The following is a 12,500-nucleotide window of genomic DNA, read 5'->3' as shown; positions in this document are numbered from 1 at the left end:
CACTTGTTACCTGTCAATTTGGAATTTTTTCTATTCAGGAATTAGCCTTCATCTTCCCTAACAAAAATATTCCTGAAGATGTTAACTTCATTTTTTTTTTCTGAGGGGAAGAGTTTCTTTCGATCAACCTCCATCCTCTCCTGTTAGTATATATGCGACAAGAAAATAACTCCTTCGATCTCCCTCCTTTTCTGTCTATTCAGTATTTTTTCTTCTGGGTATGGTGGAAATAAACCGTCAACTTTCCTGTCTCAATTTTTCTAAAAAAAAAAATAATTCCATCGATCTTTTTCAAGTATATATTCCATTTTTCCTTTTTCTTAGTTAACAAATGTCATCATCCATCAATCTTTCCATGAGAAATTTTAGAAAATGAAATATATCAACCCATATTATCCCCTTCTCTGTCAAATACAATTATTTTAAGATTTTCAGAGTTAATTACCTAATAAATGCACTTTCGTCTCAGTGATCACCCCCTTCTTTATTATTTATTCTTATTATTAGTATTATTATTATTTTCTTTTTTTTTGTCATCCTAATCATCCTCCTCATCTCCCGTTACAGCGAGGAATGCGGCAGCAGCGGCGGCGGCGGTGTTTCCCGCAAGCGGAGACGCGGCATCATCGAAAAGCGGCGACGGGACCGTATAAACAATTCCTTGTCAGAGCTGCGACGCCTGGTGCCCGCAGCCTTCGAGAAGCAGGGCTCGGCCAAACTGGAGAAGGCCGAGATCCTGCAGATGACTGTTGACCACCTGAAGATGCTTCACACCAAAGGTAGGCAGTGAAAGATTGCAGGATTTAGAATAGGGAGAGAGAGAGAGACAGAGAGAGAGAGAGAATGATTCCATGTTGGATTAATCTTATTTCGTACTACACATATATATATATATATATATATGTATATATATATGTATATATATATATATATATATATATTGTATATATATATATACATATATATATATATGTATATATATATATATGTGTGTGTTTGCGCGCGCGTGTATTTGTGGAATGATCTTTCTAATCAAGTAGTTGAATCGGTGAAACTTCGAAAGTTCAAACTTGCACCTAATTTTTTTTTATGTTGAACAGTAGGCTGACATGGGTATCTTTTTACGGTTTCTATATGAAAGATTTATTTTAATGTTATTACTGTTCTTAGAATATCTTGTTTTAATTCTTCATTACTTATCTTGTAGTTTATTTATTTCCCTATTTCTATTCCTCACGGTGTTTCTTTTATGTTGGAGGCCTTGGGCTTATAGCTCCCTACTTTTAGTTAATAAAAATACCAATAATATGTATGTGTGAAAAAAAAAATGATTAGCGAAGGGTGAAAATTTAAATGAACAAAACTGTAGGAAGAGCAACATGTTTGTTTTATCCCAAAACCAAACTGCCCCAGAGGCTGGGGGGGGGGGGGGGGGGGGGGGCGAGATTTGAATCGTTATGGGAACAGAATTTCCCTTCTTGATGGTATAGTTCTTTTTAGATATCTGAACACTCACTGTTTCAACCTTACAAATACAGTTCCTGATCCTATTACATTATCATTTTCTAGTTTACTTTCCAAAAAAACGCAGGGAATCTGAGACAGCCTTTTTTTTTCATTTCTACATTTCCGTAAGAATACTATTTTCAAAATGCTTTATCAGTAAGCTTAATGTTTGAACTGATTGAAATATAAATACTATCAATAAGAACTCTTAATCATATAAGTAAGATAGCCGTCAAATTAATTATAATTGACTAAAGAAATTATTGTAATCTATTCGAAGAAATTATTGTTAACTGTTCATAGAAATTATTTGAAATTCTCTTGGTTATTTTTTAGTATTTAGAAAATATCATAGGATGTCCATAGATGGAGGCGATTATAATTTTACCGCAGTATTTAGTGCACAAAAAATTTCGTATTGGGTGCGTATTCACTTCCTTCACAATTATTGATATCAAGAATTACCGAAAATTTAGATTTGTTGTCGTGGCTGCTTTAATTCCTACATGTCATCTAAAAGAGGAAGAAAAGGTAGAAAGATCATCTCCATAAAGGGAATCAATAAACCGTTTTGTGGGGGCGAAGTCTCCGAAAAGTCGCCATCCAAATATGCCCCCGCGTACGAGTAACATACCTGGTCGTGTGTGGTGGCGCTGGGCTCGAACCGAGGGACTACATTGTCTTCTTGGCCTTTTCCCACCGCCAACAATGGTCGACAGGCGGCGCTGCCTTCGGTCAAAGTGATTAATTCTTCGCTTCTTGGTCGATTGTGTGGCCGATTTCTTCCCATTTTTTAGCCTTTTGACTTCCTTTCTCTTTCTTTTCTTCCCTCTTTTTTATCCATTTTTTTTCTTTGTGGTGCAGTCCTGAGGACTGTAAGCAAACATGACCTCCCGAAAGTGACTTTCGATTTCTATTTTTTAAATGTATCAAGTTGGACATTTTTTGAGTCAGTGTTTCTAGCGCTTCAATTTCGAAAAGATAAATTTTTATTGACGTGTGATCACATAATTTGATATAAGTTAATATAAGGAGCACTTTCTGAAATTTCGTATTTAACGTAAAGAAGGTATGAGAAATAAAATCAAATTTCCCTCTTGGTTACCTTGAAACACCGTCTGTAATCTTTCCCATAAAAAAAAAAAAGCATGCAATCTATGGTAATGATCAATAATCAACGCAAGCATACGTAAAGCACTTTTATATAAGAAAATATGTTTTACGTGTAACGGAACGCACGCACAACCACCTTCGAAATACGTAGAATGATCAATCATTGCAGGAAGTCTCTGCTCCTCTAACCAGTCCCAGCAGCAAGGCCTAATGTAGAAAAAGCCTCCAGCCCGTGGGACCTTAAAAACGCGTCCTTTTGCTACCCGAAATTTTTTCCCGCCACAGTTTTGACTGAAGAGGGCCAGGTTTGGCGGGAATAGGAATGGTGCACCTAAAAGAGGTGCGTTTTTTTAGCAGGAATTGGTTTAGACATTTGGGTATTTAAACAAAAATTGTAAACATCTTTTGGAAATCCTTATTCAGGTATGTCTTGCAGGGTAGAGATGGCTCCGCCCCCTATTTAGGAAAATGCCAGATCATGTACTAAGCTTTTCAGAAAGGGAAACCACTCCCAAATCTTCATAATCATCCAAATAATCTGAACTCTGAATTGGCAGAGGGATTTCATTTTGATCAGTTTTGCTAGGATTTAATATCTTCTTGAGGAAAGGGAATAGACCAAGATTCCAGAAGAGAGAGGGAAGGAGAGAGAGAGAGGTGTGTGTGTAGGGGATATAAATAGGGGGAGGGAGAATTTGGATGTTTGTATGAGCAGGAGAGAGGGGGCCATTGTATAGACGGTTTGCCTCCCCTCGCTAGCACAGCTGCCCGACAATACCTCTCGCCAGAGAGGCCATGGGAACCTGTTCCAAGGGCTCTCTCTCTCTCTCTCTCTCTCTCTCTCTCTCTCTCTCAACCAGAAATAGATTTTGATTTTAAAGAACCTACAGACTTAAAATATGTTAATAGGAGATTTATCACATCAAAATTTCAAAATTACACTGGATGGTGTTCTAAAGGATTTTTTTTTTTCTTTTAACAAGTCCTTTGAATAAATTGTTTAAAAACCGGGGTCGTCCCCAGGGAAGGAATGAACATTAACACCAAAGCAGTTAATTAAAGAGATTAATTAATTATTAACCGTTACTGTTTCATATATATATATATATATATATGTGTGTGTGTGTGTGTGTGTGAGAGAGAGAGAGAGAGAGAGAGAGAGAGAGAGAGAGAGAGAGAATATATAAGCCTCAGTCCATTCCTTACAGAATAACGCCAGATATTCAAATTCATCCCACCCTTTGGAAACGAATGTCAGGTGTTAGAGGCCCAGTCGGATTAAGCATGGGAATTCATGTTTGGGGGCCACTCCCTTTGGCAAGTGCCCCCCCCCCCCTCTCACCCCCAACCCCTGTTTTTGCTCATCATCTCCTCTTTCTCTTTCTCTCTTCCTTTTCTATTTCTCCTTTTTAATTGTTCGAGAGTTTATGAAAAGTCTATAATTTAATTAATCGAAAATGCTTTGTTAATGATAATGATAATAATACTACTACTACTAATAATAATAATAAACAATATTAATAACTATAATAATAATAATAACACTGAAAACTACAGCCACTCGTTTGATCAAATGATATATATATATATATATATATATAAGACTGGAATAGAAAATTAGTCACATTTTGTTTAAAGGCAGATACGAAGGCATTTTACGAGAGAGAGAGAGAGAGAGAGAGAGAGAGAGAGAGAGAGAGAGAGCACAGGAATGTTGAGCATCTGGCATCTCTAACTGGGCACTGGTAGCACCTGTCCCTTTCCTCCCCCTACGTATCCTACCTCCTCCTCCTCCTACTGTTGTCCCTTCTCAAGCCCTTAGCATCTGCCTTCCCCTCCTCCTCCTCCATCCTCTTCCGCGACTCCAACTTCCCCCTCCTAAACATTTCACTTCCTTCCATCCGGTGTCTCACTGGCCCTTCTGGACTCGGCTGTGTTTGGGTGTTGTGGTATACTCGTTTTTTAAAAATAGGATTCTTCGGTTTTTATTGTTTATTCCAATTTAATCAAGAATTATATTATTCTACTTGAGTAATAATTAAATATAGTGGGTGTTGATTAATTCTAATTTATGGAGAGGGATTTTTTTAGTTTATTGGAATTCTGGGTTTTCATTTGGAAACAGGCTCTTGTTTTCAAACTTTCAACAGATGGGTATAGTCTGTTTTCTTCTTATTTTCTTAGCAACTTTTTGAATTTTTAAGTAATTGGTTGCAAATCGTAGTTGTTGCCGGCCACCATAGTGACAATAGGAATGTAATATCTGGTGTTCCACAGGATAATGTTCTCAGCCCATTACTTTTCAAACTATACATGCATGATAGTGGTTTAGCCATGAAAATAAGCTTGATGCATATACAGTACAGATGATGCTACTCTCTTTGCATTAATTACAACCTGTGGTTCCTGAAGACCTTATTAGAGATCTAACTAAAACTAGTACATTGTGTAAATAATGCAGGATGAAGTTGAAGCCTAACAAAATTTTAATTATGATTGTAAGTAGTTCATGAAAAGTTGCTCCTCAAGAACCTGATCTTTATTCTGATAAAGTCTCCTGAACTGTATACAACTCATTCAAATTCTAGTATTTTCGAGAAACAGTTCCTGCTCGTTTCTTTTCAAGCCTTTAATTCTCCCACATTGCAAATGTTGGTCTCCTGTCTGGTCATCAACTACAGACTCTCAGCTTGACTTAGAGGACAAAAATTGCTGTCCATTAAATTTAATTTCTGGCACTGTCGTTCAGTTATTTCTTTGTGCTTGATGCATAAGCTTTTTCATAATTCTGCCCATCCTCTGCATTCAGTTTTTCCCAGACTGTATCACCTAGTTAATTGTAACCGTCTTGGCTTCTCCATTAAAGGTTCAATACTACACAGTACTGTATACCAGATTGTGGAATGATCTTTCGAATCAGCCGGTTTAATCGATGGAACCTCAAGAGTTCAAACTTGTTGCGAATGCTTCTCTATTGAACATGTTAACGAAAGTCTCATTATATCTCTTAGCTATATGACGTTGTTACTGATCATAATAGATGTTATAATTTGCATTTCTCAATTACAGTTCATTCTTTACTTCTATTTTTTTTCGCACTGTACTACTTTCCCAGTTAGAGTCGGGGTGTGTAGCATTCTGCTTTTCTAATTAAGGATGTAGCTTGGCTAGTAATAATAATAATGATAAATGGAATCACGCGGATGCAAATGTTACAGTTAATAACATTTCTCGTAATCCAAATGAGATATAAAAGGATTTTAAATGACGTGAGCTAATAGAAAACATATTACGCAAAGGTATGCGAGTAATTGAGAAATTTGTTACTGCATAAAAGGAGGGATTTCAATGCAAGCGAAAATAGTTACCGGAAACATAGCCAACTCTCTTTTCGATTTAGCTATTTATAGCGACATCTTTTCCTGAAGATTGAAATAAAATATTACGGTGGTAAATCTAAAAAAACAGAATCTCCTCCCCCCTCTCTCTCTCTCTCTCTCTCTCTCTCTCTCTCTCTCTCACCTTCTTTCCTGTGCCCTTAAACAAGAAGCCCCACCCCCTTTACTCAAGTATTCCCACAGCCCCCCAAACCCCCAACTTTCATCCCCCCACTCACGTGTCGGACGGGCGTTCTCAGCAGTTGCCAGCTCGCCCTGGGAACCGCCAGGTCAACTTCCATAATGGCGCCCCACATTACACGCACCTCTCTCTCTCTCTCTCTCTCTCTCTCTCTCTCTCTCTCTCATTAAACACTTGTAATTCAAAATACCTTTTTAAATGATCTGCATACTCATCCAATACTTGTGAAGAATCAATCAATATATAACAATAGGAAGAAGGAAGAGCTTTGGACAAATGTTTTTTTTTTTCAATTTAGACATATGGCTTTCAATGGAGACTTGCACTAACCTTGAGCTATAAATATTTCGCCAATACCATGAAAATTATACACACACTTATATATATATATATATATATATAGTATCACAAATTACGAACCCACACATATATACATACACACGCACATTATTTATATATATATATATATATATATATTGTACCCAAGATTTGAATCTGGTACTGGGGCAAAATGTATCCTTCACCAAAAACCTTATTGCAGTATATTTTTTTTTATAAATCTACACTTGCAATATTCCATCATTTTTTAAGACAAAATACATAGTTTTTGATGAATTGCATATAATTAAATATCAACAGACGTTTCTTGACTTGTTATGTCAGTTATAATAAGTTTCGATATCCAAAACAAAAAATAAATTCGATTTTCAAAACAAAACAAAATTCGATTTTCAAAACAAAAAAAAATTTCGATTTTCAAAATAAAAATAAAAATTCGGTTTTCAAAACAAAACAAAATTTCGATTTTCAAAACAAGATAGCAAGGGGGACGTGCCCCCAATCCTTCCTTTCTGCCCCCCCCCCCCTCCCCCCCCACCCCTAATGGCTAGGAAGCATAGAGAACTCGGCTCGCTAGTTTTCGTCGTAAGAAACGCTTTTCTCCCCCCCTTTTCTACGTGGGAAGTTCTAGCCAAGTGGAAAAATGGAAGCGTCATACAAGTTCTCTCTCTCTCTCTCTCTCTCTCTCTCTCTCTCTCTCATTTGCATAAACAGCTGCATTGCAAAGTGAGAGAAGGGTGCAGAGGCCACTTGCACGTAAGCATTAGTCTATATGGATGACCCACCTCCTATGAAACAACAAGGCGTAATAGAATGTCTTTACGCTACACAAAAGCACCTCTCTCTCTCTCTCTCTCTCTCTCTCTCTCTCTCTCTCTCTCTGTATATATATTTACACACACATATATATATGATAACATTCTTAATTTAAAAAAAAAAGGTATTCACATTTAAATGCTTATTAAATTCATCGAACCTGACATTGTATAGCAATTTCTGCTAATTAGTTTAAGTGAAAATGAATCACTTGACCTTTACTGCTCATAGTATCCGTGTAGTTATTTATCCGTTTCGCATGGATCTAACAATTATTAGTGTTTTTCTTATAGATCAAAGAAACCTCTCTATAAGGTCAGCTTATATGTAGCTTCATATTTTATATATATATATATATATATATGCATATATAATATATATATATATATATATATCTATATATATAGATATATATGTGTATATAATATATATATATAGATATATATAAATGTATATATATAGATATATATATATATATAAATGTATATATATAGATATATATATATATATAGTATATATATATATATATATATATAGTATATATATATATATAGATATATATAGTATATATATAGATATATATATATATATATATATGATCAGGTAGATATGCTCAAATGTTTAAGTATCAAATCTCTCTCTCTCTCTCTCTCTCTCTCTCTCATATCCACCCTCGCCATTTTCTCACAGTTGTTATCTTATAATCCCCAACTTCCTCTCCGCTGTCACCCTTTTCTTATCACATTTCCACTTAAGTCTTAATCTTCTGCTCTCTCGAATGGTTCACGTTTTCCGAAAAGATTTCTCTCTTATTTGATGTGCGTTCAGTGTTGTGAAATGAGCGCTCTCTCTCTCTCTCTCTCTCTCTCTCTCTCTCTCTCTCATGAAACAAAAATTAACTTTAATTATAAATGAAGTGATATTCTTGATATTTTCGTATGGCAAATTAAATATAAATTTTATTCAAATTTCCGTGATTTAAAAAAAAATTTCCTTGAAAATTATATGTAATTTGAAATCAAATGGGTTCTTTTTTTACGTGTGGCATACTATATTTCATAATTATATTTCAAGCGTATATCAATATGTACCTCTATGTGTTTTTATATTTCGAGTTGATTGAGTCTTCCAAACGGATTACTTTAACGGTCAAAGTAAATTTGAAAAGTGTTCATTTTTTAATTGGGGTACCTAATTTTAACGAACGGTCAAGAAAAAAAAATATATTAGAGACAAAGGATTTCAATATACAAAATAAAAGAGGATTTTCCATATAGAAATTGACCTTTATAAAATATCTTTTTTTCAAACTTAAAAAAAAGTATTTTGAATGTATTCTTATTTTGGTTTGTACTGAATAGCAATGCAATAAAAATAAATCCACGTTAATATGAAAAGCTTTCCTATTTTCCCTTTTCCCTTTACATTTCCTCCAATTTTCCCATGAAAACCAGGAACACGGTGGAGAATGACTATACTGACATGACAGGTTTTTACTCCTTACTATATTATGGCTCCTTTCAACAGCCTATCGTATTTGAGTCCCTTTTGTCATCAACCCTTCTTCGTCCGCTTCTCTTTTATGCAAATTTATTGGTGAAGCCACCTGGGACTGAGCCGGTATGTAAAAGAGAGAGAATTTTCAACGTTTTATGGTATATATGTATATATATATATATATATATATATATAATCGTATGAAGCTTCAGTTAGGAAAGAGGGGAGGAGTTATATTTCCAAGAATATGAAGGAAAAATAAGCATTCAAAAGTACTCTATTGCATAGGGAAAATATGAGAGAGAGAGAGAGAGAGAGAGAGAGAGAGAGAGAGAGAGAAAGCTGATGAGAAAAGCATACAGGTGTCACGACCCATCAGCATGGTTGTGTTACAAAGGTGGAATTAAGAGTGGATTAAACGACGTCTGGTGTCACCTGATCTGAAGTACAAGCACCCTACCTGTCAAACCACGATATCGGAGATATTTTTCTTATTGGGCTACAAGTTTTCATACAAAAAAAATAAACTAGATAATCTGCCCGTGCATTTATGGCCTCTGTAATTACTGCACGGCAAATAATGCACGAAGTGTAGGTCTAGAATGCGTACGTGCCTTCCTCAACAGCTATGCAGTGGCCCTACACGTTCAAGCTTTCGTGACCACGCCCCCCTACCCTCCCGTCCGCCACCTGTTCCTAATGTTCAGGTACCACAAGGTTTCGCTCACTCAGAAGTTCCCACACGCATTGCGCAACGACCGTCGTGGTCACTTTGGAACTAATCAATTTAAAAGCCGCCACTCTGAACTGGAGAATGTAAATAAGAAAAAAAAAAATGACGAGAGCGCGAATGTCTACATAACTTAATTGGGAATACTCAACGTTAAGTAAATATAGTGATAAGTTTAAAACTGATTAACGTAATATGCAGCTGATACATGTCAACTTAATTTACAGAAATGATAGAATAATGTTTAGAGAAATGGCGGGTAAATGGCATCTCTTCTGATGTTACCAAATGGCTGAACTTTTGCCCCTTTTTCCCCACCCAGTCTGCCGTTCCCATCACACGTCCTGTGTGTACGAATACCGCCAAAGGATATTCAATGTGTCAAGTACAATATATAAATGAAGCCTCTCTACTGTTTATATTTTGTGCATGCTATAGTGTTGTCAGTAGCCTATTGCAGGAATTTAAATCATTATTAGGATATACGTGCAACGTCATTCACACGCAAAGAAAATGATTGTAAAATATGATTAAGAGTGTATATCACTCCTGTCTCTTCTCATGTTATATCAGTCATATGCAAATTTCTATTCTAATTAAAATCAGCACAAACGGCCTTATCACGATAACGGAAATAATCGTTAACCAGAAATGAGCCCCCTCACATTCAATTCGACAATTTGAATAGGCCTATGCAAATGTATGCAAAAAATTGTGGCCGAGGATTTATGAAAGAATTACACGATATAACACCTCTCTGATTACCATTCTTCACGCTAAGCTTTTCTCTTCGTAAAATATCCTGTTACTTTCAAAGGAACCCACCTCGGGGTCACGGGGGGAGTCCTCAGATATGCAACACACTCCCACAATGAATTAATCGATATTCGTGGTTTTGTTTCTTTGAGTCTGTAACAATCAAACATTTAAATCAAGTTTTCATGTCCTCTTCAGTGATGAAAGCTGAAAAAAAAATCTTATAATACCAAGTTCAAGGACCCCTAAAAGGAAACACACACAAATTATATATATATATATATATATATACATATATATATATACGTATACACACACATACACACACACACACACACATATATATATATATATATATATAAACACTAACACTTTAAAATCCACAAATACCCGTTTGGGCATCCACGTCCAGTGTGGTCATATTTCAAACGGTAACGATGTGCGCCCACTGACGAGGAGGGGGAAAGATTTATGAGTCAAAATTGAAAGGAGAGAGAGAGAGAGAGAGAGAGAGAGAGAGAGTGTGTTCGGCATACACAAATGACTACATTTTTAGACACTGGACTGACAAGGTCCAGAGATTCAAACCTAACCGCCACAATAGAGTTCGAAGTGGCCCCATCGGTATTGTTGTTGTTGTATGGGGGCCAAGATGCTATAAAATTCACCGGAGCGGAAGTCAGAGAAGTGGCTGGGACCTGTCACTGTCTTCTTGAGAGAGAGAGAGAGAGAGAGAGAGAGAGAGAGAGAGAGAGAGAGAGTACCCTGCCCCTTCAAGAGTTGGTATGATTGCAATTTTTTTTTTTCCGCGGAGCATGAAAAACTGATATAGCTTATAAGGATTTCTTATATATCATGTACCTTCAGTTTCGCTTTTATTATTCTTGACTTCTTTGATACGTTTGGATTTATTTATGTTGTTTTGTTATTGATGATGTTATTAAATAACAATCCAACCACTTCAACTGAATAGTATTGTTATTTATATGCTTATTGTTCTACTTCTTTACTTTACTTATCATCTCCTACGCCTATTGACGCAAAGGACCTCGGTTACTTTATTACTCGTAAAAATTGTTTTTAGTAATTTTTATTGTCGCTAAATAAATGGAATATTTCGATTCTCATGGACTTCCCTGAAGGATATTTCCCTTCGGTGCCCTTCATGGACTTCCCTGAAGGATATTTCCCTTCAGTGCCCTTCATGGACTTCCCTGAAGGATATTTCCCTTCAGTGCCCTTCATGGATATTCTTGGGAAGGGATCACCACGGTAGCGTTAGGGGCAGGGGGGGGGGGCGAATACGAGTAGTGGTACTAGAGGGGAGACTGGTCGAGGTATTACGTTGGGGGGAGATACGAACCAGTTGTCGAACGTCGGTTCTATTCACACCTTTGTTAGCGATCCACACTGTTTTTCTTAGGCATAATAAAGCAAGTTCTTCTGAGAGGGCGAGGTGTGTGTACGAGAGAGAGAGAGAGAGAGAGAGAGAGAGAGAGAGAGAGAGTTATGCGATAAGTAGTATTCAGATTTCCATGAGATATATTTGTTTTGATCGCATGAAAATATCAATTCAAAATTTTTTATATCAAATATCTAATTATAAAGCAAACCATCACATTTCATTTATCAACTAGACAATTGTCTTTCAATAACCATGTGTCATATGATTAATTACCTAAAAACATTTTTTTTGTACTAATCATTTCATTTCCCATAAAAATTTATCTATAAAAGTGGAAATTACTGTACTTACTAAAAGAATATTTTTCTTAAATATCAAATAAATAAAAACCTCTGAAAAAAGATAACTAATTTCTGTTTTCTTTCTTTTAAATAGGCTTGGACGCCTTGGCATACGACCCAAACAAATTCGCCATGGACTACCACAACATCGGCTTCAGGGAATGCGCGGCGGAGGTCGCCAGGTATCTGGTCACCATTGAGGGCATGGACATCCAGGACCCACTGCGCCTGCGCCTCATGAGTCACCTGCAGTGCTACGCCGCCCAGCGGGACCTGGCCAACAAGCAGGCGGCCTCTTCCTGGGGTTGGGGCTCGCCCCAGCCTCCTACGGCTTCGACCTACACTACGGGGTCGTCTCTGTCCGGATCCTCGCTTCCGGGCTCCTCCCTCTCAGGATTCCAGGGACACGTCTTGTCCC

At 36.7% G+C, this 12,500-nt stretch overlaps 1 protein-coding gene across 1 annotated transcript in view; it reads left to right on the top strand.

Annotated features, from left to right (window-relative positions):
• LOC137646931 (hairy/enhancer-of-split related with YRPW motif protein-like) overlaps window positions 1-12,500 on the top strand; it is a 15,929-nt gene that overhangs the window by 1,553 nt on the left and 1,876 nt on the right. The window contains 2 exon segments of the mRNA XM_068380003.1: window positions 568-779; window positions 12,177-12,477. Of these exon segments, the coding sequence (XP_068236104.1) occupies window positions 568-779; window positions 12,177-12,477 (513 nt within the window).

This window comes from Palaemon carinicauda, chromosome 9, assembly GCF_036898095.1.
Source record: "Palaemon carinicauda isolate YSFRI2023 chromosome 9, ASM3689809v2, whole genome shotgun sequence".
Taxonomy (NCBI): domain Eukaryota; kingdom Metazoa; phylum Arthropoda; class Malacostraca; order Decapoda; family Palaemonidae; genus Palaemon; species Palaemon carinicauda.
The sequence above is the reverse complement of the archived record's forward strand: the minus strand, read 5'-3'. Positions and strand labels throughout refer to the sequence as shown.